This window comes from Trichechus manatus, unplaced genomic scaffold, assembly GCF_000243295.1.
Source record: "Trichechus manatus latirostris isolate Lorelei unplaced genomic scaffold, TriManLat1.0 scaffold00136, whole genome shotgun sequence".
In the NCBI taxonomy this organism is placed as follows: Eukaryota; Metazoa; Chordata; class Mammalia; order Sirenia; family Trichechidae; genus Trichechus; species Trichechus manatus.
Window position 1 is genome coordinate 2,340,580 of NW_004444072.1, and position 27,695 is coordinate 2,368,274.

Below are 27,695 nucleotides of genomic sequence, written 5' to 3' on the forward strand. Positions count from 1 at the left end.
AGTATAGGGAGAGCAATTAGGTCACATAACAATGTATGTATAAATTTTTGTATGAGAGACTAACTTGAATTGTAAACTTTCACTTAAACTACAACAATAAAAATATAGTAAAATGAAGTAGTGGGACTATGTATTTGTCCTGAACAGCCCCCTGTTTTGTGACATATTTATTAATAATTCCCACTTTGTCTCCCAGAAGTGTACCGGTTTAGACGTCACTCTACCTTGGGGGAAGATAGTCCACTAGTGGCTGGTGGTTCCAGCCATCCTTGTGGTCTGCAGGTGCTGGGGGTCTCATGTCTTCCCTCCTCCCGTTGGAGCCTTCTGTTGGGCATTGCTTCATTTCCCAGCCTTTCTCTCTGAAGATCTCTTCTGGAATAAACTCGGGCCTCAGCGAGTCAGTGCAGAGATGCATAGTAGACTGGAGGGCCGGCTTTGAAACTTGCAGAATTCAAAGCCCTGGTCCTTAGTTTGGTGGCCTGATTCTTGGAGTAAGGCTAGCACCCTGCTTAGTAAGTGGTTTAAGTGATTAGTTTGCAGGTGGACTCAGAATTACTCTTTGGTTTTATTCCTGGAGAACTTTAATGAAATAAAAAATAAATAAAATACAGTGTAATTAAATGTAGCATTTTAAGCTTACATTATAATACCTTTATATAAAATTTAAGCATGCCTTATAATGCCTCTATGTCATTCTCAAACCATCATCCTGAAGCGTATTAATAAAAACTCTGCTAGCTCTAACTCTCAAACCTGAAGTTTGCAGTATGTATTTTGTAGGATCGTGTATGCTTCTTGGTTTTATATTCTATACAGAATAGTGTAGGGACCCCTGTTAATAGTGTGTTCTGGCTTGTATTATTTAAAACATGAGCCAGGTTCAGGAAACTGTATTTAGAGTGAGTTTTGTGCCTGCTGCATGGAATTAACTATGTATTTGATACTTGTGATTTTCTCTCAGTTGCTATGACTTACAGCCATGAGGGCTGGAAATGGTGATACAAGATTTCACTGAGGCAGTTAAATTGCTTTAGTTACTGGCATCGCATGCCATCTGAAATGCATTAATGATGAGATTTTGCTTGTTTTTGAAACTGCTTTTCATTTTAGTTTGATGAGCTAATTAATTTAGAAGGGTCTTGTGGTTTTAAAGGAGCCCTGGTGGCGCAGTGGTTAAGAGCTCAGCTGATAACCAAAAGGTTGGCAGTTGAAATCTACCAGCCGCTCCTTGGAAACCCTATGGAGCAGTTCCACTCTGTACTATATGGTTGCTATGAGTCAGAATCGACTCGATGGCAACAGGTTTTGGGTTGTGATTTTAAAAGGGTGTACAGTGATTCAGGAAAGTGGCAGAACCGGACCTTTTGCGTTCCAAATTGGCATTACTCTATTTCACAAATGCTCTGGATTAAATCGGTCAAGTGTTCAGGAATCCTGCCATGCAGACATTGACATTTTTATTGATTTCTTGACCCAGGTGTGGCTTTTAATTTAAAAACAAAACAAAACAAAAACCGAGGCTTTCCGTGGGTATGACCTGTATCGTGGGTATACGTTGGTGCTGTACATGAAGTAGATACAAAGATTGTGAAGGCATATCTGTGACACTTCAGCAGATGTTTGTGTTAGAAAATCTTTGATTATTTGTATATAACATTTCTAAGTAGAAAGCAATGGATTTGGAATTTACTGTGATTTTTAAAATTTTTCAGTAATTAAAAAAATTTTGCACTGCAGTAATACATATTGCAACATTTTGAGGCAACTCTAACTGCAAAATTATTTTAAAAGCGTACAGATTTCTGTGTGACGTTTGGAATTGTGATGATTCAAGTGGTAATCTTTGAGTTCACTCAGGGAGTTGATAAATTGTGTAACATTTAAACATCATATGTATGTCCTTTAGCTCAATTTTATTAGGCTGTTAATATAGTAACAAAATACATACCTACGTGAATGGGCTGGTAATTTTTATTTTATTGTAATTTAGATGAAGGTTTACAGAACAAATAGTTTCTCATTAAACAGTTAGTACACATGTTGTTTTATGACAATGGTTAACAACCCCACGACATGTCAGCACTTTCCCTTCTCAGCCTTGGGTTCCCTACTACCAGCTTTCCTGTCCCCTCCTGCCTTCTAATCCTTGTCTCTGGACTGTTGTGTCCCATTAGTCTCATTTTGTTTTATGGGGCTGTCTGATCTTTGGCTGAAGGGTGAACCTCGGGAGTGACTTCATTACTGAGCTAAAAGAGAGCCCGGGAGCTATACTCTTAAGGTTTCTCCAGTCTCTGTCAGGCCAGTAAGTCTGGTCTTTTTTTTGTGAGTTAGAAATTTGTTCCACATTTTTCTGCAGCTCTGTCCGGGACCCTCTGTTGTGATCCCTATCAGAGCAGTCAGTGGTGGTAGCCAGGCACCATCTGGTTGTACTGGACTCAGTCTGGTGGAGGCTGTAGTAGTTGTGATCCATTAGTCCTTTGGACTAGTCTTTCCCTTGTATCTTGTTTTCTTCATTCTCCCTTGCTCCCAAAGGGGTGAGACCACTGGAGTATCTTAGATGGCTGCTCACAGGCTTTTAAGACCCCAGATGCTACTCACGAAGGTAGAATGTAGAACATTTTCTTTATAAACCGTTTTATACCAATTGAGCTAGATGTTCCCCAAGACCATGGTCCCCACATGGGCTGGTAATTTTGAAGTTGGAAAACAGATGAGCCCTTTTTCACGTGTTGACCTTTAAAAACAAGTGGGAGTTGTATTTGCACATATAGGGAAAATGCACATTACCAGTTTTATACATATTTGTGTTCTTTTCTCTTGGTGGTACAACAATGTGTACTCCCACACTGTGGAGGCCTCCCAGAGGAGGCACTGACTCCTCTCCTACAGAGGGCTGGCCGAGTCTTGCTCTGCAATCCTGCTGTGCAGAGCTTACATCCAGCTTCCCCACCTCCCTGTACCCTGCCCTCCAGGCCCCATGAGCTTCTTCAGACATTGCAGGCTCTTTCCTACCTCTTACCTTTGCATATGCAGTTCTTTCTGATGAGCCTTTCATTGCTTTCTGTATATTTATCTGCCTACTTGACATCTCCACTTGATATCTAAAGGCATCTCAAAATTGCCATGTTCAAAACAGAACTGTTGGCTTTCCCCAAAAAATCTATCCCTTAATATTCCCCACGTAGATAAACAGCACCATCATGTACCAGTTAAGCCAGAAACTTGGCAGTTATCTTAGATTCCTCCATTTCTTTCCTGTGCTGCATCCAGTCCATCAAAAAGTATTGTCAGCTCCATCGCATAAATTATCTTGAATCCATCCACCTCTCTCATCTCTGTTGCCCCACCTTGGAGTCAGCCATCATCATCCCATGTCTGGACTATGGTAGTTGTCCACTCCACTCTTGCCTCATTCTAATCCATTCTCCACTCGACACTCTCCTAAAAGAGTTAATCAGACCACGACACTCTCCTACAGGGAATTTCCTTTAGAATTAAATCCAAACACCTTCCTATGGTCCACAGGTTCAATAAATCTGGCTCCTGGCTCCCTCTCATAGATTGAATTGTGTCCCTCCAAAATATGTGTCAACTTGGCTAGGCCATGATTCCCAGTATTGTGTGATTGTCGACCATTTTGTCATCTGATGTGATTTTTCCATGTGTTGTAAATCCTACCTCTATGATGTTAATGAGGTGGGATTAGTGGCAGTTATATTAATGAGGCAGGACTTAACCTACAAGGTTAGGTTGTGTCTGAAATCAATCTCTTTTGAGATATAAAAGAGAGAAGCAAGCAGAGAAACAGGGGGACCTTATACACTAAGAAGTAAGAGCCAGAAGAATAGCATGTCCTTTGGATCTGGAGTCCCTGCACTGAGAAACTCCTCGACCGGGGAAGATGGATGACAAAGACCTTCCCCAAGACCCAACAGAGAGCCTTCCCCTGGAGCTGGTGCCCAAAATTTGGACTTCTGGCCTTCTAGATTGTGAGAGAATAAATTTCTCTTTGTTAAAGCCATCCACTTGTGGTATTTCTGTTACAGCAGCACTAGATAACTAAGACACTCCCTGTATAGTTTCATATCCTTCCAGTCTCACCCAGCTCACAGTATTTCAGCCACATGGACTCGTTTTAACCACTGGAGTACTCAAGCTCGTTTAATCCTCAGAGTCTTTATACTTGTTATTCCTTCTTCCTGGAGGTAGAGTAGAGTCAGTGGTTGAGGGCATATGTTATGCACAAGGCATTAGGGTGTTTGAGGGACTTGTCCAGAGACTTGTATAGGTGAAGAACAGGAAGAGAGGGAAGGAAGGAAGCACCCTCCTTGCATCCTGAGTGGAGCCAGGACCAGCTCTGTGGGGAACAACCCGGGGTCCATCGAGAGGACCTACCAGGGTCTCTGCCTGAGGGCTATGAGGCAGGGTACCAAACCCAAACCCACTGCCACTGAGTCGATTCCAACTCATAGAGACCGTATATGACAGAGTAGAGCTGCCCCATAGGGTTTCCAAGGCTGTAAATCTTTATGGAAGCAGACTGCCACCATCTTTCTCCTGCAGAGCAGCTGGTGGGTTGGAACCGCCAACCTTTTGGTTAGCAGCCAAGTCCTTTAACCAGGGCATTGTTGTTGTTAGGTGTGCTGGAGTCGGTTCCGACTCATAGCGACCCTATAGCCCACTTAGCGTGGGACTCATGCTATATAGCAGTAGTTGCTAAGGTAGATAAGCCTGGAAGGAAACGTTAGAACTGTAGTTAATGCTGTGAATGTTTTCCAGGATACACAATCTGTTAGTAGCTAGCACACGTGCTTAGTGTATCAAAAATAATAAATACACCCATTTTGGGGGTATGCTTAAAGATAAGAGCATGCGATCTTAAAGAAGGTACTTTAAAATTGTTATTGTGATTATTCTCCACATAATATATAAAATTGAATAATATTCAGTAATATGAAAACAGTGCCTTAAAATTTGTATTTGATTATTCTCCACATAATATATTAAACTTGAATAATAATAATATCAAGTATAATTCTGTTTTTTATATGTATTGGACACCTGTTTTTATGTCTAGTGTGGCATTAGGCCCAGTGGAGTATTCAAAGTAAGTAAATAAATAAAATTTTAAAAAGTCAACTTTGCCTGTTAGAAGCTTGTGCTCTGGTTGGAGAAAGTTCACAGATTTTGTAAACACTTGGTATCTGTGTGGTACTGACGTCAAGCAAAGGCTTTTAAGAGAAGAAAGGTTAGTCTGCTCTCAAGTAATTGCAGTAGACTTCATGGAAGACCTTAAGTTTTGGCAAGACCTTTAGGATGGGGTAGAATTTGGAGATGTAAGGATGGAAGAGAGAAGAATACAGGCAGGGGAAATAAGCAATGGCCCAGAAGTGGTTGATGAATGTGGACATTCATTCCTAGTGCAGGAAACAGTGATCTGACTGGAGGGTTTGTACTTAGGGAGTAATGGAAAATTAGGGGGGAGAAGAGCAGTGGTTACAAGAGCCAGAGCACACTGAGAGGGTCTTAAAGCCAGGCAGAATGATGTGGACACAGGACGTGGCATGAGAAAGCAGATTCTTGACTAGAGCAGTTAATGTATGAAGCTTAGCCTGCTTGATTGCAACACTGTAGAGTAACAGCGGGCTTTGGTGCTGAGTACTCAGATAAGTTACTTTACTTCTCAAACTCGCAGTTTCCTTGCTTGTAACATGGGTGTGAGGATACCTGCCTCAGAGCTGTTGTGAGGATTAAAAAGAACTATACCTGGCCCATTGAAAGCACTCAATGATTGGTAGAAGTAGCAGTTGTTACGTTCATATTTACAGTGATAGTAATAGAGAGTACTTGCTGTAGTTATTGGTGGTGTCACTCAAAGCGTGAAGAAGTGTAGGCCTTCCTATGGGGAGTCTGACACAAATGCTCCCTGGACTCTGCTTTCCTGATTAGACCATTCTGTTACTGCCAGCTTGATAGCCATTACCTGTCCTCCTGTTGGCAAATGACTTCACCTCACTGTAAAATGAAGAGCATCATCATACTCGTGTCATAGGATTGTTGAGTATGCAGTAAGCGTGTAATAAATAAACTATTATAGAATGATTCCACATTTCTAGGCCAAAAGATTCAGACAGTGGGACCACAGGTAGAAATGGGTCATTGAGATAGGGGAGTTGGTCAGGGAGACAAGGTGAGTTTAGTTTTAGAGATGCTGAATATGAGGACAGACCTGAAAAAGAGATATGGTAAAGGCCCAAATTTATGAATGGAGGAGAGAGAACACTGTTGTTGAAAAATGAGTTTTGTTGATAAATGTCTCTTCATTGTGGCTCTTTGGTAGCCAATGAACAATTTGTTACTTCCTAAAAAAGTTATTTGAACATTGACTAGTATTTCTATCGCTACAATTATTTGATTTTTTTGACAAACGTTATAGATAAAAGTTTAATATTCAAAGTGGAAGAATCTTAGAAAATGAAAGCATTGATTCGACCTGTCCTTGTACTATCAACTTTATCTTCATACTGTTTTGCACCCAACAGCCCTCTTGTAACTGGGATTTGTTTTAAACGGTTCTTTTTGACATAAAGGTTATGTAATTTGTCACCTTTAAATTGATGAAATGACAAAAGGCTTTCTGCTTCTTTTAAAAATAAACATACCTTACATAAACAGTCATTTTGGTTAAACTAAAAAATTAGCTTCTTTTGTCCTTCCATTAATACCTGGCCAACTGACTGGAAGAGATCCATATTTATGCCTGTTCCCAAGGAAGGTTATCAAACCGAGTGTGGAATTTATCAAACAATATCATTAATATCATTCGCAAGTAAAATTTTGCTGAAGATCATTCAAAAGCAGCTGCAACGGTGTATCATCAGGGAACTGCCAGAAATTCAAGCTGGATTCAGAAGAGCACGTGTGTCATGGATTGAGTTGTGTCCCCCAAAAATATGTGTCAACTTAGTTAGGCCATGATTCCCAGTACCGTGTGGTTGTCCTCCATTTTCTGATTTTCCTATGTGTTATAAGTCATAATCTCTGCCTGTGGTTAAAGAGGATTAGGGTGGGATTTAACACCCTTGCTCAGGCCACATCCCTGATCCAATGTAAAGGGAGTTTCCCTGGGGTATGGCCTGCACTACCTTTTATCTTACAAGAGATAAAAGGAAAGGGAAGCAAGCAGAGAGTTGGGGACCTCATACGACCAAGAAGGCAGTGCCAGGAGCAGAGCGCATCCTTTGGACCCAGGGTTCCTGTGCAGAGAAGCTCCTAGTCCAGGGGAAGATTGATGACAAAGACCTTCCTCCAAAGGCAACAGACAGAAAGCCTTCCCCTGGAGCTGACACCCTGAATTTGGACTTCTAGCCTACTAGACTGTGAGAAAATAGATTTCTCTTTGTTAAAGCCATCCACTTGTGGTATTTCTGTTACAGCAGCACTAGATGACTAAGACAATGTGGAACAAGGGACATCATTGCTGATTGCTGTTGTCAGATGGATCTTAGCTGAAAGCAGAGAACACCAGAAAGATGTTTACTTGTGTTTTATTGACTATGCAAAGGCACTTGACTGTGTGGATCATAACAAATTATAGATAACATTGCAAAGAGTAGGAATTCCAGAACACTTAATTGTGCTCATGAGAAACCTGTACATAGATGAAGAGGCAGTCATTCAAATAGAAGAAGGGAATTCTGCATGGTTTAAAGTCAGAAAAGGCATGTGTCAGGGTTGTATCCTTTCATCATACCTATTCAATCTGTATGCTGAACAAGTAATCTGAGAAGCTGGACTATATGAAAAAGAACACGGCATCAGGATTGGAGGAAGACTCTTTAATAATCTGCGTTACACAGATGACCCAACCTTGCTTGCTGAAAGTGAAGAGGACTTGAAGTGCTTACTGATGAAGATCAAAGACTACACCCTTCAGTATGGATTACACCTCAACATAAAGAAAACAGAAATCCTCACAACTGGAGCCATAAGCAACATCATGATAAACAGAGAAAAGATTGAAATTGTCAAGGATTTCATTTTACTTGGATCCACAATCAACACTCATGGAAGCAGCAGTCAAGAAATCAAGAGGCATTGCATTGGGCAAATCTGCTGCAAAAGACCTCTTTAAAGTGTTGAAAAGCAAAGATGTCACCCTGAAGACTAAGGTGCGCCTGACCCAAGCTTTGGTGTTTTCAGTTGCCTCATATGCATGTCAAAGCTGGACTTTGAATAAGGAAGACTGAAGAAGAATTGACACCTTTGAATTGTGGTGTTGGAGAAGAATGTTGAATATATCGCAGACTGTCAAAAGAATGAACAGATCTGTCTTGGATAAAGTATGACCAGAATACTTCTTAGAAGCGAGGATAGCAAGACTACGTCTCACATACTTTGGACATGTTGTCAGGAGGGATCAGTCCCTGAATAAGGACATCATGCTTGGTAAAGCAGAGGGTCAGCAAAAAAGAGGAAGACCCTCAATGAGATGGATTGACACAGTGGCTGCAACAATGAGCTTAAGCATAACAGTGATTGTGAGGATGGCACAGGACTGGTCAGTGTTTAGTTCTGCTTACATAGGGTTGCTATGAGTCGGAATAGACTCAACAGCACCTAACAACAACAATTAGTATGAGTCAGAATTGACCCAGTGGCATTGGGTTTGGTTTTGGGTTATTAATTCAAGAGAATCACTGGCTTTACTGTGATTACCAATTAATCAAAAGGAGTTACTATTCTGACAGCCCAGCACTGGTCCACTATGCCAGGGCCTTTGGAATATAAGACATGGCCCATCACTCAAAAAGTTCATCTTATATTTGAAGAGATAAGACTAACCCACATAAAACAGCTAGTGAACTGAACAAGACTATCATTAAGCATTAAATTACAGGGTAGAGACTATAAATACTGTACAGGTTTGGAAAGGAGAGAATATTGAGGGCCGGACTAGTGTGGGAAGACCTCATGAATGACTTGGGACTTAGAAGAATATTTTGTAGAAAGCCGAGTTTCCCTTTTATATGATTCACTATTTTTTTTCTGATCTAATTGCCCCCAACACACTAATTTCATATGCAAGTAAACCATTAGATTGAAAAATAGCCCCAGGAAGAGCTTTGTTCCTGTAAGAAAAGATAAATGAAAATAATAAACAAAATGATTGCATAATAAATAGTCAGTGGAACAATTATCCTTACATTTAATTTAAAAATAATTAAGGAATTATTAAAATTTCTAATCAGGTGAGCTGTCGTTACTTCTCTGCTGTGGTGGATATGGACCAAGTCAATAGCTTTGCCTGCGGTAGCTTTGCTTCCATAGCTCTGGAAACTTTCCTTTTCCTCCAGATCCTGACTGCTCCCTGATTACCATCATTTTCCCTCAAACCCAAGCAATGCCAGAGTTAAGAATTAAAAAAAAAAAAAAAAAAAAAGAGGAAAATAAATTCTTCCTTCTTAAGTGATCCTGGAGTAGTGAAGAACCAACACAATTTAGGGGAAAAAATAATGTCTGCTCCCAAAAATATTATTTATATTATAACTTAGAATTGATCACATTTGGAGCTAAGCAGTCGTATTATATAATTCAGCTTGCATACCTTTTAAAGTTCAATGCGATTTACTAGACACTTATTAACAATTAAAGTTATATAACCACATCTTGAAATAGCTCTGTAGCATAGGAAGTCAGCAGCCTCTATAATGTGCTGAATACAGAATTACCATACACAAAGCTGAAAAACACTGACAGTTTTCACACCAAAGTGAGCCACTTAAGTACCATTATTGTAGATCATAAATTAAAATTCGTTAGCATCAATATTTTCACTGGAATGTAAAGTATCACTAGTATAGTTTATATGAACTCAGTGCTTGCCATTAAGTTTTTCATTACTGGAGAAAAACGATGAATTTTATTGCAGTTTACATTGGACACAGATGTACATTATGGTTTTGTAAATTTACTTTAAGTATTTCAGTAGTAAGTGAAAGTGGTTCGACGAAAGAGTGTTGTAGTGAAGGTGGTGTTGGCATTTCATTGTGGTCCTCTGATTTCAGAATTAAACTCTCCTGTCTTTCAAAGGCAGATGTAACCTATTGCATCGAATGATTTGGAGACTTTCACCTGACCTTGAAAGCTTTTTTTTTTTTTTCTTTTTTATTGTACTTCAGGTGAAGGTTTACAGGACAAATAGTTTCTCATTACACAGTTAGTACACATATTGTTTTATGACATTGGTTAACAACCCCATGACATGTCAACCCTCTCCCTTCTCGACCATTTTTTTTTTTGGTGAAAATATGCATAGCCAAAGATACACCATTTCAAGAATTTCTACATGCACAGTTCATTGACATTGACTACACTCTTCTGATTGTGCTGCTATTCTCACTTTAGATGAAGGTTTACAGATCAAAATAGCTTCTCATTGAACAGTTAGTACACATGTTGCCCTCACAACACATCAACACTGTCCTTACTCAACCTTGGGTTCCCTATCACCAGCTTTCCTGTCCCCTTTTGCCTTCTAGCCCTTGTCCCTGGACTGCTGTGCCTCATTAGTCCCATTTGGTTTTATGGGGCTGCCCACTCCCCGGCTGAACAGTGATGAAAGCTTTGTTTTATAGAAATTGGAGATTTGTTTTCTTTACATGTAGCTATTTTGAACGCAGTAGGTTTATCTATACTGCAAATAACAAAGAGTGTGAAGCCAAAGGAATCATCTGAATAATTCCGATTCAGAACGTGCTTTGATCAAAGTCATTTGAATTTTTTTAGACAAAAATATTATGGGAATCATTGCTTGAAATTTGTACTTTTTATATGTGAATACTTACGCATGTTAAGTTTTATCTTTTTTTAAATTAATGGCATTTAGAATTAACAAAAGACTTTTGAGAAATGATTTGCTTATTGCTCCCTAGAGATGTGGGGATGCAGCCTTCTGAAGCTTTATTTTGAGAGGACATCTGGCTATCCGAAGGTTTCCCAATAAATCTTGGGCATCACATCCACTTAGTTGTGCTCAAAAGCTCTGTGGTAGCATGAAGTAGTGTAATCAGTTAAACGAGGTCCAGAGGGAGTAATGTGTATTCTGTTACTTCTGAATGGGACTAACTTTCAACACATCCTAAATGATCAGGGTATTGAAGTTACACATTTGTGATGGTATTTCTTTATATTTTTCTTTCATGAAGAAATAATCTTAGCTTGAAATTTATTTAACAAAGTATAATATAGGACATGGGAGAAAGATGTGACAGTCAGCTTCCATAAAGATTTACAGCCTTGGAAACCGTATGGGGCAGTTTGACTCTGTCCTACAGGGTCACTATGAGTCAGAATCGACTTGATGGCAGTGGGTTTTGGAATATAGGACAAAAGGAGCCCTGATGGTGCAGTGGTTACTAAGCTCTCAGCTGCTAACCAAAAGATTGGCAGTTCGAACCCACCAGCTGCTCTGCAGGAGAAAGATGTGGCAGTCTGCTTCTGTGAAGATTAAACCCCCCCAAAAAAACCCGAACTGTTGCCACTGAGTCGATCTCAACTCATAGTGGCCCTATAGGACAAAGTAGAACTGCCCCATAGGGCTTCCAAGGAGCAGCTGGTGGATTTGAACTGCTGACCTTTTGGTTAACAGCTGAGCTCTTAACCAACTGCACCACCAGCTTTGGAAATCCTATGGGGCAGTTCTGTTCTGTCCTATAGGGCTGCTATAAGTTGAAATTGACTCGAAGGCACACGGCAACAACAATATAGAACATACAAAATTCCAGACAGCATTTAAAGCACTTTTCAAATATGAATTCATTTACTCATCCTAAGAACCCTGTGAAGTAGATACTATAAACGGCATTTTGGGGGGTAGATATTACTTTGATCCTTATTTTACAGGTAAGGAAACTGAGTCACAGAGGACCTGCCGTGCTAAGTCACGGCTTGTGGCTCGTAGTATTTCTGTGAGTGATTCCTAAGATAGAAAGTTTATGAACTATTGGATTATTTTTGTCTGCCTGCCATTAAAAAAAAATTACACAGCTATAAATGAGAGTTCTTTCTGTAATTGATTGGTCTTGCTGTTTTTACTAATAAAATTCTGTTATTTTTATCCATAAATTTTATAGTTTACATTATCTTTCCTTTATCTTCTCTTTTGTTGTATCTTTTTTGGATAACCTTAAGTTTTCCTTTAGAATCCTGTAGAACAGTTATCCTTTGACTTTACTCTGAGGCTGGCTTTCTTCCTTAGGAAATGATGATCATTTTTTCTTTGCCTTCTAAAATTAATATTAACAAGGCCATGATACTAAACTTCTTAAAGGAAGGGGGGTGGGTTTGCAGATCACTTTCAGAATCTGATCACAGGTTGTGGAGATTCTGAAATCTACCAGTGACCCCTCAAAGACTAACATCTAGGTTAGGGACACCTTTGTTGCACTAGAAAATTTAGGGACTTTGGAAGTGAATAACTTTTTTATAAAGATGTTCATTATATGCAGTATATTTGCAAACTACTGATCAAGTAGACAACTTGTGGTTAGCTGTAAGTGGATCACCTGTAATCCATCTGAACTGTAATTCTTATATTTCTTCCTCTATATGTACTTTCTTTTTCTTTCTGATGGCCTTAAAGCTTTTCTCTTTATATTTGTTTTTTTTACTACTTTGATTATATGTCTAGATGCGTGTGTGTGTGTGTGTGCGTGCGCTAAATCTTGCTTGGGTTCTTTGAGCTTCTTAGATCTAATTTTGGAAAATTCTAGGGCATTATCTCTTCAAATATTTCTTCTGCCCTATTCTTTCTCTCTCTTTTCCTCCTGGGATTCCCTTTTTACATATGTAAGACAATAACTCTTGGTTGCTCTGCTTTGTATTTTTGACTCTTTTATCTCTTTGTGTTTTAATTTGGGTAATTTCTGTTGACCTATCTTCAGATTCACTGATTCTTTCCTTAGCTATGTCCAGTCTGCCTGTAAGTCCATTAAAGGAATTTATTGTCTCTGATAATGTTTGGTATTTTTTAATAGTGTTATCATTGTACTGTTTTTTATAATTTCCATCTTACTGCTGAAACATTCCATCTAATCATACATGTTGTCCACCTTTTCCACTGGATCTTTTAACATATTAATTATAGTTATTTTAAAGTCACTTTCTGATAATTCCAACATCTGAGTTACCTTTGAGTCTGGCTTTGCTGATTTGTCTCTTGACAATGGGTTTTTCTTTTTTTACATTGTTTTTTATATCCTGTAATTTTTATTGAATGCTGGACATCTTGTCTAATAAAGCCTGAGATAATGTTTATGCCCAGAAATGGGCATGCCTCTTCTTCTAGGTTATTAGTATAGGGGAAGTTGAGTCAGTCTAGTTGGTAATTGAGCTAGGTTTGGGTTTTTAGTTCCTGTTGTTACCTTCAATGTACCACTGACTTCAAATTCCACTACCAGTGGGCCACTGTAACCTTGTGTTTAGAGTTGGAGCTAGGGTGCTAGAAGGTTGACTCAGTATTCCTACTCCACCCTCAGCTTACAGCTGTGACATAACTGTGTCGCAGAAGGGTCTTTTTCCATGATCTTGCACGTCTCCAGTGGTAGACTGCTTGCTACTCAGTGCTAGGCTTTTAGTGGGGTTGGGGAGATTCTTGGTTCTCCTGGTCCAGTTTCAGTGTTATGCAGCCCTCAGGTGCAGGCTCTTCTCAGCATTCCTTTGGAATTCAGTTCCTTGGTTGCCTTGCAACCACAGCTCTCACTTGTTAGCTTCAGTGCAGCACTGGCTTCAAATTCTGATGAGTTGAAGAAAAGTTACCATTTTATAGATTGTCTGGCTTTTTCTTGTCAGAGTGGGAGTAATGTTCTCTTATGGCTTTTTATATCCAAAGCCATCCATCTAAAATATCTGTCCCCACTTTGTGACTTTCACGTAATCTAGGAACCCTGGTGGCACAGTGGTTAGGAGCTCAGCTGCTAACCAAAAGGTCAGCAGTTCGAATCTACCAGCTGCTCCTTGGAAACCCTATGGGGCACTTCTACTCTGACCTGTAGGGTCGCTATGAGTTGGAATTGACTCGTCAGCAATGGTTTTTTGGGATAGGTTTCCCAGCCATTATGAGATCTGTGCCCTCATGGACTCCTTAAGGAACTTGGATCAGGGTGGGATTTTGGAATACCATAGAGAGCATCATGGGAGAGGAGGACTCATTGAGGAGAGGCATCCACAGGCCAGTTAGCTTTCTGTTACCTGTAATAAAGGGCCCTTCCATGTGAGCAGGAAGCAGCATTTGGTCATACCTAGCTTTTCTTCGAGTTACTGTGTTTTATTCTTTTTCAATTCATCTTATTTTATAAAATGACCTTCAGAGTGACTGCTTTGCTCCATTTCTTTTTTCTTTTTCTTCTTCTTTTTGTTCATCATGGATAGCACATCAGTGTTTTAAAGATGTGTGAGAAAACTTGCAAGGTAACCCTGATGTGCCCTGCATGCCTTATTCTTTCAATTCAGAGTTAGTGTGATTGAGCTGAAGAAAGGTCGGGACTTGGCTGTGCTTGTTTGATGGACCTCGGGTTGTTTCTTATGTTTTTGTGTGTATGTTGTTTTTCTTTGTTAAGGACAGAAATTTCTTTAACCCAGTGTTTCCCAGTTCTCTTTAATCCTAGACCTCCTTTGATAAGCATGAAGATGTCATAATCATCTTTAATGTTATTTAGAATTCAAATTAAATAACGTGACTGAAAACAAACCAGAGGGATAAGTGGCTGCTTTGTTTTCTTACTGCACCCCTTCTTTTCTGATGTACCCACACCCCTACACCAGAATCACTCTATGGAATTGTTCACTATTTTTGCCAGTATATCGAATCTGGATATTGATATATTGGTTTTTCATGAAGTTAATTGAGGAATGATCAAACAGAAAATGGAAACCAATCAGTTGTGAAATGCTCTAGAAAATAGGAGGTAAATCCCTTCCAGCAAGGCATCAAATGCTGTCTGTGTGCACTTCATTCTCTTCTCCAGAATGAGCTAGAAGATCAGTCGAGTGAGTATAAAGCACCTTGTTGCCAGCAGAAGAAACAAGGCCCACCTACTTGTTACCTCATTTCAGGATGGAAATTTATGAAATTGACCATGTGTTACTACTTCTTAAATATTCCAGATGGTGATTTTAGTGGCTAAATGGCAGTGACAATCTTCTATTCAATAAAGTAGGCAGTCTTGTTAGAAATAAGCATGTTTTTCCACAGGACTCAATATGGCCATTTCCATTTTTAATGCTAAGTATAAGTTCTATAAACACGGCTTATTCTTCCTGAATCACCATAGTGCAGAAAAATTTCCTTAGCATTGAATTTGATGGTTTCTTGTTCATCGTTTTACCTACAAGCATTCCTGGCACAAAATTGTTATTCAGCAAATATCTGTTAGTTAAATGAATAGTTGAATCTTTGAGTTTTTTTCCTAGTTCTAAGTCAAATGGAGGAAGCTGGTTTTCTTCCTGTCTGAACATTTGTTTTCTGTTTTTTTCTGCTGAAGTTAGTAAGTGCTAGTAGGTATCAAAAGGCATCAATAGACCAAGTTTCCATTCTGTTGTATTCAGCACCCAGCTTTAGGTGACGAGGACTTAACAGTATTCCAGTCAGCTCTGAGACATGATTTGTACCATTTTAAAATATATTTTAAGGCATCTTTGTCTCAGAAGAAACTTGAATTGTTTTTTTTTTTTTTTTGGCTTTAGCGATTGGTGCATATACTTAGATGTATTTAGTTTTTCTTTTCTTTATAATTATATCATTATAGCACATATAGTTTGATCACTTTTCATTGTTAAATTTAAACCAGCCTGCCTTAAGAAGCAACACAGAAATAGATACTAACTCTGCTACGGACCAGCTGCTTCCCTTAAGCAAGCACTTGATCACTCCCAGGCTAGAAAGTGAATGCGGTAGAAATGAGGACTGGGATAAAGATTCCGGGGAGTTGGGTAGGTTGGGGATGCGGACCTCCTGCCTTTGAACTCCAGTTCTCCTTCCCTCCCACACAAGTGCTTCTGTTGTCCCCGTTGTGGGAAACCAGCTTGCCTCCCTATCTTGTCATCACATCCCCGTGGCTTCCAGCCAGTGATTCAGGTCTACCCAGTAATGAGTGCAGGCTCAACACCTGCTCTCCTCCTTGCTGGTCTCTGAGCAAACATCTCCCCTAGTGATGTTTTCTAATAGCTTTATCTGCTAGCCAGACAGAGGAACACAGACTTTCTCGTTCAGGCTTGCATGTGCTGTGGAGAGGACAAGATGGTTCCAGGCAACAGCAGAGAGACGGGGAAGAAGTGACAGGAAGTCTCAGGAAAGAGGTGTTGTCCTTATATCAGCCTGTGCTTGGGGGCTGTCATATTCATGTGTCTGTGATCGATGATCAGAAGTCAGGGACCAAAGCCTGGACTGGTTTGTGAAAAGCAAGGTAGTGTTTTTAAAGCCACATGTTTTAAGCTGCTGCCTGTCCCACAAGTGTGGGCACGTGAACGCATGTGCGCTATTGACCTAGGGTACAATTTGATTTTCCCCTCTTAATCACAAATAGACCCATGAATTTGAAAAGTATCATTTGTAACAAAATAGAATGTGGTGGTAAAATGTTAACCCATACATAAAAATGGCACAATGAAAGATGGCGATGTTAAGAAAATGCTGTATATATTTTTAATGGATAAATGAATAAACATCTCCATTTATCTTCTCACTGGTGGCATTTGATGTACAGTTGATAAGGAAAATAAAATTCTGTTATATAATTAGTATTCTGTCTTTTTTAAAGGTAGATATGTCTTTTTAAAAGTATAGACAACCTTCATTCTGAAAAATAGGAAATTTACACATTTGTTTCATGCTCTTATGCGTGGCTGAATACAGATTTAATTTCATACCAACTCACTTGAATAGATAGAATACAATCTCCACTTAAGGGATTTGGAACAGCTATAATACGATATATTTTATGGATACAATTACCACAGTTTTTACATCTTTTGCACTTTATTCTGAGGATATGATTGTAAAGAAATACTCTACCTCGTGGCTTTTAGTTTTATTTTGGCACTCAGATCACAAAAGCCTCTTTGGCTCATTTTGAAACTTTGAGGGAAATGATACCTATATGATTTAAAGTTTAAGTTTAATTACCTTTTGCAGATTGCTTTTGGAAGTATAGGTAGTCAAAAAGTAAAAGTGGTTTTGAATTTCAGACATAGAAAATAGCATAATAGCTTTTTAAAATACAGTGGAGGTTTTGTTCAAAATAGGTTCTATCCAGAGCAGGAAAGTTAGAATTGCCTTTGCATAGTATTTTGCATGCTCTTTTCTTTATTGCCATGAAAGTAATATAATCTGAACCCCCATTCCTATTCCTTATCTATGAATACAGTGACTTTTATTAGAAATTTATAGCAGATTTTATATACTTCCTGAAAGGCAATAAAATCTTTTTTAGGTTAAAGTTGTGAAAGATTTTGTGAGGTCATTTGAGCAATTAAATAATAATATTAAAGACATCTGTACAGGGATAGAACTTAAATACTCACATTGATGTAGTGTCAGCTCCTTAGGGTGGGAATCTGTTACAATATGCAGGAAAGTTGAGAAGTGTATTATTGGTAATGCAGACTTCTTTAGAAATAGATGCTGCCTAAAGCTTTTCACTTCAGGGTGATAATCTGTTAATATTGGACATACATAGGTGATATTGTTCCAAGCATCAGCCTGCTGCATAGTAGTGAAAAAAAAAAAAAAAAAACCTGTTGCCATTGAGTCGATTCTGACTTACAGCGACCCTAGAGGGACAGACTGGAACAGTTCCATCGGGCTTCTGAGAAGCAGCTGGTGGATTCGAACTGCCAGCCTTTTGGTTAACAGCGGAACACTCAACCACTGGCACCACCAGGGCTCCAGGTTCATAGTAGTAGGTTTCAGTAAATCCAGCTGTAGAATTTTAATAGCACCTTCAGCTGTAATCTACGCCTCCCACCCAGACTTAATACAACTGCAACTGTAAAACCATTTCTATCTAAATTATTTAGGACCATGACTGATATAATTGAAACTCTGAAGAGCCAAAAATTTCTGCTGAAATTCTGGAGGCTACCCATTTAACACTCTTGGTCTTTAATGGTTCATACTTGGCTGTTTCTGGTTTGGGTATATATATAAAACAAACAAACAAACTTATTGCTGTCAAGTTGATTCTGACTCATAGCGACCCTATAGGACAGAGTAGAATTGTCCCATAGGGTTTCCAAGGAACAGCTGGTGGATTCAAACTGCTGACCTTTTGGTTAGCAGCTGTAGCTCTTAACCACTGCACCGCCAGGGCTCCTTGGTATATATAGTTTCCAGAAATAGCCCAGGCATCTTAGTGAGTCCAAGCGGTCAGGAAGTGGTTTACAAGTTGTAGTGTATATCCCCGTCATCTGGGGTGCCACCTGAAAGGCAAATTTCTGGATATCACCCCCAGAGATCTGATTTCATGGGCCTAGGAGTCTGTGTTTTACCAGGTAGCCCAGGTGATTCTGAGGCAAGTGATTTGGCGACAAGCCTTTGAACAACACAGGTGATGGAGATGTGTATACAAGCAGGGCCAGCTTCTTGGGCATGTGACCTATGCAGTCACACAGGATCACGTAGGGCCCCACGCTCATAAGGGCCCCACAATCAGCTTACTGCTGGTCAGTCACTTTCTTGAACTTCTCAGTAATATATGAACAAAGGATCCTGCATTTTCATTTCGCCTTGGGCCCTGCAAATTATGCAGCTGGTTCTGTGTACAAGATTTTATTGTATGTTTTTGAAATTGTGTTTCTTGACACACATGAATTGCAATTATTCAGTAATAATTTCTTACCTGTTGGTATTAGGCAGTAAACTCCAAGACCACTTCTGAGCTTTAGAAGTGAATGAGAATCATTCATCATAGGACACAGAACAGGAAATCCTGAGTTTGATTTTTTTTTTTTTAAGAAATAAAATTGTTATTCCTAGTCTTGAACATAGAAACCTATATTTATGTTATTCTAATTCGATATTTTCTTTTGTCTGCTAGGATGGTACAAAACAGAAAAGAGAACGGAAGAAGACGGTATCATTCAGCAGCATGCCAACAGAGAAGAAGATCAGCAGTGCAAGTGATTGTATCAATTCAATGGTTGAAGGTTCAGAACTCAAAAAGGTTCGATCCAACTCTAGGATTTACCATAGATATTTTTTACTGGATGCCGACATGCAGAGCCTGAGGTGGGAGCCGTCCAAGAAGGATTCTGAGAAAGCCAAGATTGATATTAAATCCGTCAAGGAAGTGAGAACAGGAAAAAATACAGACATATTCCGTAGCAATGGCATTTCTGACCAGATATCTGAAGATTGTGCATTTTCGATCATATATGGAGAGAATTATGAATCACTTGATTTGGTTGCCAACTCTGCAGATGTTGCAAACATCTGGGTTACTGGACTGCGGTACCTAATTTCTTACGGAAAACATACACTTGATATGTTAGAAAGTAGCCAAGACAACATGAGGACTTCTTGGGTTTCACAAATGTTTGGTGAAATAGATGTAGATAACCTTGGACATGTAACCCTGTGTAATGCTGTGCAGTGTATCAGAAACCTCAATCCTGGTTTAAAAATGAGCAAAATTGAGCTTAAGTTCAAAGAATTGCACAAATTCAAGGACAAAGCTGGTACTGAAGTCACAAAGGAAGAGTTTGTTGAAGTTTTCCATGAGCTTTGTACTAGACCTGAAATTTATTTCCTTTTAGTTCAGTTTTCAAGCAATAAAGAATTCCTTGACACCAAGGACCTTATGATGTTTCTTGAGGCAGAACAGGGTGTGGCACATATAAATGAGGAAATAAGCCTTGAAATTATTCACAAATATGAGCCATCCAAAGAGGGTCAGGAAAAGGGCTGGCTCTCCATAGATGGGTTCACTAATTACCTTATGTCACCTGACTGTTACATATTTGATCCGGAACATAAGAAGGTCTGTCAGGATATGAAGCAACCTTTGTCTCATTACTTTATAAACTCATCTCATAATACATACTTAATAGAGGATCAGTTCCGGGGTCCCTCTGATATCACAGGATACATTCGAGCTCTTAAAATGGGTTGCCGGAGTGTTGAATTAGATGTATGGGATGGGCCAGATAATGAACCTGTGATTTACACGGGCCATACCATGACCTCTCAGATAGTCTTCCGCAGTGTCATTGATATTATTAACACGTATGCATTCTTTGCTTCAGAGTATCCTCTTATTTTGTGTTTAGAAAACCACTGTTCCATTAAACAACAGAAGGTGATGGTTCAACATATGAAGAAAATTTTGGGAGACAAGCTCTATACAACGTTACCTAATGTTGAGGAATCTTATCTGCCATCCCCAGATATCCTAAAAGGGAAAATACTGATCAAAGCAAAGAAACTTTCCTCAAATTGCTCTGGAGTAGAAGGAGATGTTACTGATGAAGATGAAGGAGCAGAAATGTCTCAGAGGGTGGGAAAAGAGGACGTGGAGCAACCCAACCATCTGCCTGTGAAACGGTTTCAGCTTTGTAAAGAGCTCTCTGAGCTGGTCAGCATCTGCAAATCAGTTCAGTTCAAAGAATTTCAGGTGTCATTTCAGGTTCAGAAGTACTGGGAAGTCTGCTCGTTTAATGAAGTACTTGCTAGCAAATACGCCAATGAAAATCCAGGGGACTTTGTAAATTATAACAAACGTTTTCTTGCTCGGGTTTTTCCTAGTCCAATGAGAATTGACTCTAGTAACATGAACCCTCAAGATTTTTGGAAATGTGGTTGTCAGATAGTAGCCATGAACTTTCAGACGCCAGGATTGATGATGGACCTGAATATCGGCTGGTTCAGACAGAATGGGAACTGTGGCTACGTCCTCCGACCAGCCATCATGAGGGAGGAAGTCTCCTTCTTCAGTGCCAATACAAAAGACTCCGTCCCAGGAGTCTCACCTCAGCTTCTTCACATTAAGATCATCAGTGGGCAGAACTTTCCCAAGCCCAAAGGATCAGGTGCCAAAGGTGACGTGGTGGATCCTTATGTCTACGTTGAAATTCACGGGATCCCTGCTGACTGTGCTGAACAGAGGACAAAAACAGTGCACCAGAATGGAGACACGCCCATTTTTGATGAAAGCTTTGAATTTCAAATCAACCTGCCTGAACTGGCCATGGTGCGCTTTGTAGTGCTAGATGATGATTACATCGGGGATGAGTTTATCGGTCAGTACACAATTCCCTTTGAATGTTTACAGACGGGCTACCGCCATGTGCCCCTGCAGTCACTGACTGGAGAGGTCCTAGCACATGCGTCTCTATTTGTCCACGTGGCTATCACCAACCGAAGAGGAGGAGGGAAACCTCATAAGAGGGGCCTGTCTGTGAGGAAAGGGAAGAAATCCAGGGAATATGCTTCAATGAGAACATTGTGGATTAAAAGTGTAGATGAGGTGTTCAAGAACGCCCAGCCCCCCATACGGGAAGCCACGGATCTGAGAGAGAACATGCAGGTAACGTTCTTGTGGTTAACTATTTGACAGTTTTCCCACTTGGTGTATATGTATAGTTTATGACTGTTTCAGATTTGTTTTTATAATGAGTATATTTGATTTCAGCTAATTTGTTTTTCTAGTTGTTTATCAGAATGTCTAGCACTAGCCTCATGTTTTATCATTTAAATTTCCAAAACTACAGTTGATGTTGACAGTATTGATTGCATATTAGAATAAACCAATCTCCACGCTGTCTCATACACGGTCATCCTAGTCCCTGTGCATGGCTGCTTAACAGTGTTCTGCGTTCTGTGTCAGTGTACATGGAATCTCTGGTATTTCTCAATATTCCACAGCTGGAACACAAATTGATGACCTATCAATATAAAAAGGAGATGTTCCAGCCCTTTCTTATGGGGCTATAAAAACCAAAAACCAAAAACCAAACCTATTGCCATCGAGTTGATTCCAACTCGTAGCAGCCCGATAGGACAGAGTAGAACTGTTCCATAGGGTTTCCAAGGCTGTAATCTGTATGCAAGCGGACTGCTACATCTTTCTCCTGTGGATCGGCTGCTGGGTTCTAACTGCTGACCTTTCGGTTGGCAGCTGAGCACTCTAACCATAGGACTATAGTGCTGGAGAAATGGGTCCTTAAAACAGCCACTGTGTTTGCATATTGATCCTCCTCTTGGTTTTAGTCATTTTTGAAAACACAGACAGCTATTTAATTGTTCAAATAAAATACATGAGGGGTATGTGTCTGTGATTTATTAGTAGCCTGAGATCATAATTATCTCTGAATATATAATGGCTAGAAGCAATCAGTAAAGAATTATGTATTTAATTAAGCACCTATTGGTATACTAGGGCCCACAAGTGATACAGAACTGTACAACATGGGCCCCCCGCCCAGAGACCTCAGCACTCACCTGTTCTAGTGTGTGAGAAGTACCCTGTGGGCAATAGGTGCTCAGTGGGTGTTTATAAAGCTGGATTTGTTTATTTTTTAAATAACCATTATGTAAAGAACGCTACCAGCAAGTAAAATCTAACTCAGAAAATTCAACGTATTTTAACCGTCAGCCAATTCTGTGGATACACTGTTAATAAAAAGACCTTCTCATAATGGGAAAATTTTATTTGCTTTCCCTCAACGTAAATGCATAACAGAAATGTAGAAGACTTTTCCCTGTTTCTGAGAGTGAGCGTGGCTTGGTAAACCCTCAGCTCTGAGTGAGCCCCACTGTTGCCAGCTCCTAAGCTGCTGTTGTGTGTGTGGCACAGAATTTCCTCGACCCGCCAGAGCTCGAGTATTGTCTTTCCCAGAGCCGGTGTGTCTGCTAACGTGACAGAGCAGTCAGTGGCCACTTTTTAGGAGCCCCGCCAGGACAAGCAGGCTAGGCGGTGGGGATGCAGCAGTGCACAGACAGGTCAGCTACCTGTGCTTAAGAGCTTTTATTTGAGTGCGGGTGCACAGTGGGAAGGGGAAAGAGACAGGGAACAGGTGAATAAACAAATGGAATAACTGCAGATACAGGTAGGTGCTATGAAGAAAATAAAACAGGGAGATATGACAGAGTGATTGGGGGACCCCACTGTAGATGTCCCAATAATGATTTTATACTAGTCAATATCAAAGTGATTTTGAGCAAAATGATACATTGTTTCATGCGCATGTGTAAAACGATATTAGCAAAAATGAAATTTTTATTTTGAGACTAAAGTACTGCTTATTCTCAAGAATCGAGGTGTTTGAGAGCAGAAGGCAGAGGGCCTGGAGGGTCTCAATTCCTCCCCCGTGGCTGCCATGCTCAGCCCAGACCAGGAACCGTGTGTGCCTGGAATAACAAGCCTGGCTTCTATTTGGATTAGAATTTACCTGTTATGCTGTAGCACAGTGATAAAGAGCATGGGCCTCAGCTTCAACAGATTTCAGGTAAAATCTTGACTCCTTCACTTACCCTGCTGTCTTTCTTTAGACAAAGAACAGAAAGTTATTATAGTAAAGGCTCAGTGTCCTCATCCATAGCATGACTTGTTGAGAGCATCAGATGAGGTCATGGGTAATATGGCTAGTACAGCTTAGTACTCCATAAGGGCTCAAGGAGTGCCAGCTTTGGCATTTTACATCTTTGAAGGGCTTTCTTTAATGAGTATTTTAATGGCATTTGTCTGGTGATTTAAAAAGAAAAGAAGGAAAGAAGGGGCATTGAGATCAGTGAAGACATGGGTAGGGGATGGCTCTGCATACCCAGGACACCCTACTGGGTACAGATAAACAGCAATGTCCTCCAAGCTCCTTTAGATTTGGAAGCAGCAGACATAAACAGGGGAGAGAGAGTCAAGTTTCTGCCTCACACATTTTCCTTTCCTTTTTGGATAGCTGGCGTAGTTGATACTTATTTTACACACCTGATTGGGTTTTTCTTGATCTTTACCTTCTTTGAATGCAGAAACCATTCTTTTTGTTTGTTCATAATTGCATATCAATATTAGCATTACTATGAACTTTGATCTAAAAAGAGGCCGTGCCCTTCAGAAGAATTTGGCTTATTTGCCTTTTCAGTACTTTTGATAAATTGTATTACAGATACCTATATAACCGTATTTACTTTGGAAACTAGCCTTTTTTTCCCAGGATAAAATAGTCATTAACCAGTTCAGTCATAACATTTCTAATAACTGTTGTACCATGAGGTTCAAGTATAATCAAGTATGTCAAGCATCATATACATGAGAAATCAAAACCCCTGGTTAGTTATAAACGCCTCCCTTTTTTCTGCTTAACAGAACGCAGTGGTGTCATTCAAGGAGCTGTGTGGCCTCTCCTCTGTGGCCAATCTCATGCAGTGCATGTTGGCGGTGTCTCCCCGCTTTCTGGGGCCTGATAACACCCCCCTGGTGGTGCTGAATCTCAGCGAGCAGTATCCCATGATGGAGTTGCAGGGAATCGTGCCTGAGGTTCTGAAGAAGATCGTAACAACTTACGACACGGTGAGCCACTGTTCACACTTTATGGAGCCTGGGTATAAGGTATCTTCAGACGATACATCAGACATGTTATAGGAGGCCTTGCTAATGTGTGCTTTCCTAGTCCATGTATTGGAAAAGTAATTCCCCTGACCTTGCCATGTTTCAAAGAGTTTAGTATTTGTTGTTGTCATTTTGAAAAGCAGGATTCAGAGGTACTTGCTTCAGTTGGATTAAACAATAACTAGCTTCTCAAGAACTAGATCTGAACAGATTTCTAAAAGCTGTGCCATTTTCCACACGTATGTAGTAAAGACGTTTTTTTCCTCCTGTAACCAGCCATTGATTCACTCATTTTGTCTTAGTTTTTCAAACTGGTAAGTGTGAGACATTTAATTTTTTTAAGTATAAATTTTACGTGCCAAAAGGGGCAGATGCTTCCATGACATGATTCTGCCCTGTGTGGCGGCTCCCTTCCTTTCAGCAGCTGCTCTGACATGCCCATGGTCTGGTACCAGCCTAACGTTAATGGTGCGTCCTCAGGCCTCCTAGAATATTACACTTCTGCACTTAAGGTATTTCTTGCATTTTCTTAATTGCATCCTTCTCTTACTGTACTTTCTGAATTGTTATAACTCTATGAGAGGATTTGGTGGGTGAACAATACCCATTTCCAGCTCAAGACATAGTTGAAGCTATCAGAACTCCTTGTGAGTAAGGTGAGAACTCATTGTAAGTTGGACACCCCTTCCAGATGGACCAAGCCATCAGCCTTCACTATCCAGGGTGCTCAGGGGCTTAGAGGCCTTACCTCACACCTCCTCCACTGGGCTTCTTCTGATATAGCCTGCCTTGGTCAAAGCTCAAAGCAGAATTGGCATCATGAACCTTAATAGAAATATGTTTTACAAATCGGTCTGAAAGGTGTAACTAAGAGGGATTTATGCATCTCAGGGGTGGGTGGAGGGAGGGGAGGTGCCTTAGACCAATTTCCCACAGTGGGTTCTGTGGAGCCTCGGTTCCTTAGGATGTTGGTTACCTAGGGAGAAGGTTACATGGTGGAATAATTTTGGGAAATACTCATTTGAAAAAAATTAATCAGAACCCTTTACTATAGGACTTCTCAGGGCCTTTGATTTGCTAGCACAGTGAGTTCCTGAGAAGGAGATGGATATAGTGTGCCCTATTTCAACCAGTTGACATGACCACAGGAGATTATCTCTAACACCAAAAGTTCTGAAGAGCACATTCTGGAAAATGCTTCTTTAGTCTTTGGATGAATAGGATCTGGAAGTACAAGTTGAAAGAAACAATATTTTAAACAGCTTATCATTTCATTACCTTTAAAAAGTTATATTCGAGCTGTTTCCTAGGTTCTAATGCAGTAGCAGACTTATCATTCCCTGTTATTTCCAGCTTAGAGTTCACGGTCAAGTAAGAGATACAGGGACTGAACTTCAGACACGGAAGGCAAACCACAGAGAGTGGCACTGTCTTAGTCATCCCGTGCTGCTACAACAGAAATACCACAAGTGGATGGCTTTAACAAAGAGAAATCTATTTCTTCACAGTAAAGTAGGCTAAAAGTCCAAATTCAGGGCGTCAGCTCCAGGGGAAGGCTTTCTCTCTCCGTCGGCCTTCTTGTCAATGTTCCCCTGGACTAGGAGCTTCTCTGTGTGGGGACCCTGGTCCAAAGGATGCACTCTGCTCCCGGCACTGCTTTCTTGATGGTATGAGGTCCCCGACTCTCTGTTTGCTTCCCTTTCTGAATTGTTATCTCTCAAGAGATAAAAGGTGGTGCAGGCCACACCCCAGGGAAACTCCCTTTACATTGATTGGATCAGGGATGTGACCTGGGTAAAGGTGGTGTTACCATCCCACCCTAATCCTCTTTAACATAAAATTACAATCACAAAATGGAGGCCAACCACACAATTCTGGGAATCATGGCCCAGCCAAATTGATACACACATTTTTGGGGGGACATAATTCAAACCATGACAGGCATCCACCTTGTAGAAAAGAGGAAGGCCAGGATCAAATGTGTCTGATAAACCTTGGGTGAAGAAGCACTGTGCTATGTGCAGAAGAGCCCACAGAGATGAACAGGAATGGCCCTATCTTGAAGGAGCTATCCGGTCTACTAGCATCTGGTAAATGGAGTGGACTGGGAAGCAAACCAACATAGCAAGCTTATACTTAGATTGCTCTGGGGGGAAAAATGGAATGATAGGTAAAAGGGATAAAAATGGAAAGGTATGAAGAGTTTTTCCATGCTATGACCCAGACTACCTAGTTAGTTCCCACCTCTTAAACTTACTGGTAAGAAGCCAAAAGAAATAGTTCACATCTGTTAATGCTTTTTAAGCTGAAGCCCCAAATAAAATCATTAGACATTGTGCAGCTGTATTTTATTGACCAAAATTGAACATGATTCACTCCCTTAGATGTTTCCCTGATTTCTGTGGCAATCATGTAGTGACATTTGTTCCTGATAAACTTTTTAACAGAGACTTCCTGAGACTGGGGATGGGGTGCCCCCGTAAGTGATAATGTGGTAGACTGGGCAAGGGGTTAATGCCCAGGACCTAGTTAAGTGCTGAATGCTAATCCAGATCGGAAGTGTGACCATGACTGGGTTCTCAGAGACTAAGTTAAACGTCCTTATGAGCACCAACAACCTCTGCGGCACCCGCCCCAGTATTTGGCACAGGTATAGCTCGGTGCCTGTTGCTCCCCTGACCCTTCCTCTTCCTGGTAGACGGTAACACTTTATTGCATAAGTCTTACTTGCATGTAACTTTATAGTGTGTTGTCAAAGAAGTCATAAGACCGAATGTATTGGCTTGTTTACCTTTTTTAAATTGTGAAATTAGTTTTTTTATAATGTGTAATTGAAACAGCTGTTCTGCATTCTACTTCTGGCTTTATTGATTTGTTTTTAATTCCACCTGATAAAAGAAGTTGTACAATATTTAAAATTAAATTCAAATTATTTCTACAGCAATATCACAACTCTTGTAATATTTTATAGTCCCTTTTTAGTGACTTGATGGTTTCTCACTGTGTAACAATTTATTAAAGCTAGCTGAGCGAATAGATTAAATATTGGTGGAAAATGTATGAAAGGTCTTGGACAGCCTGTACCTTTAAGTATAG

The 27,695-nt window shown here is 40.1% G+C and overlaps 1 protein-coding gene across 4 annotated transcripts in view; it reads left to right on the forward strand.

Annotated features, from left to right (window-relative positions):
• PLCL2 (phospholipase C like 2) overlaps positions 1-27,695 on the forward strand; it is a 222,339-nt gene that overhangs the window by 121,389 nt on the left and 73,255 nt on the right. The window contains exons 2-4 of one of the 4 annotated variants that reach the window (XR_002825434.1): positions 19,095-21,581; positions 24,357-24,560; positions 24,743-25,111. Coding sequence is in view for 3 of the 4 variants with exons in the window: in XM_023739538.1 (XP_023595306.1) it covers positions 19,095-21,581; positions 24,357-24,560; positions 24,743-24,784 (2,733 nt within the window). In the remaining variant the exon portion in view is untranslated. Of the gene's footprint in view, positions 1-19,094; positions 21,582-23,307; positions 23,503-24,356; positions 24,561-24,742; positions 26,127-27,695 lie in introns of those variants that run through there. The other 3 variants (XM_023739538.1, XM_004385280.1, XM_023739539.1) reach the window with 3 other exon arrangements.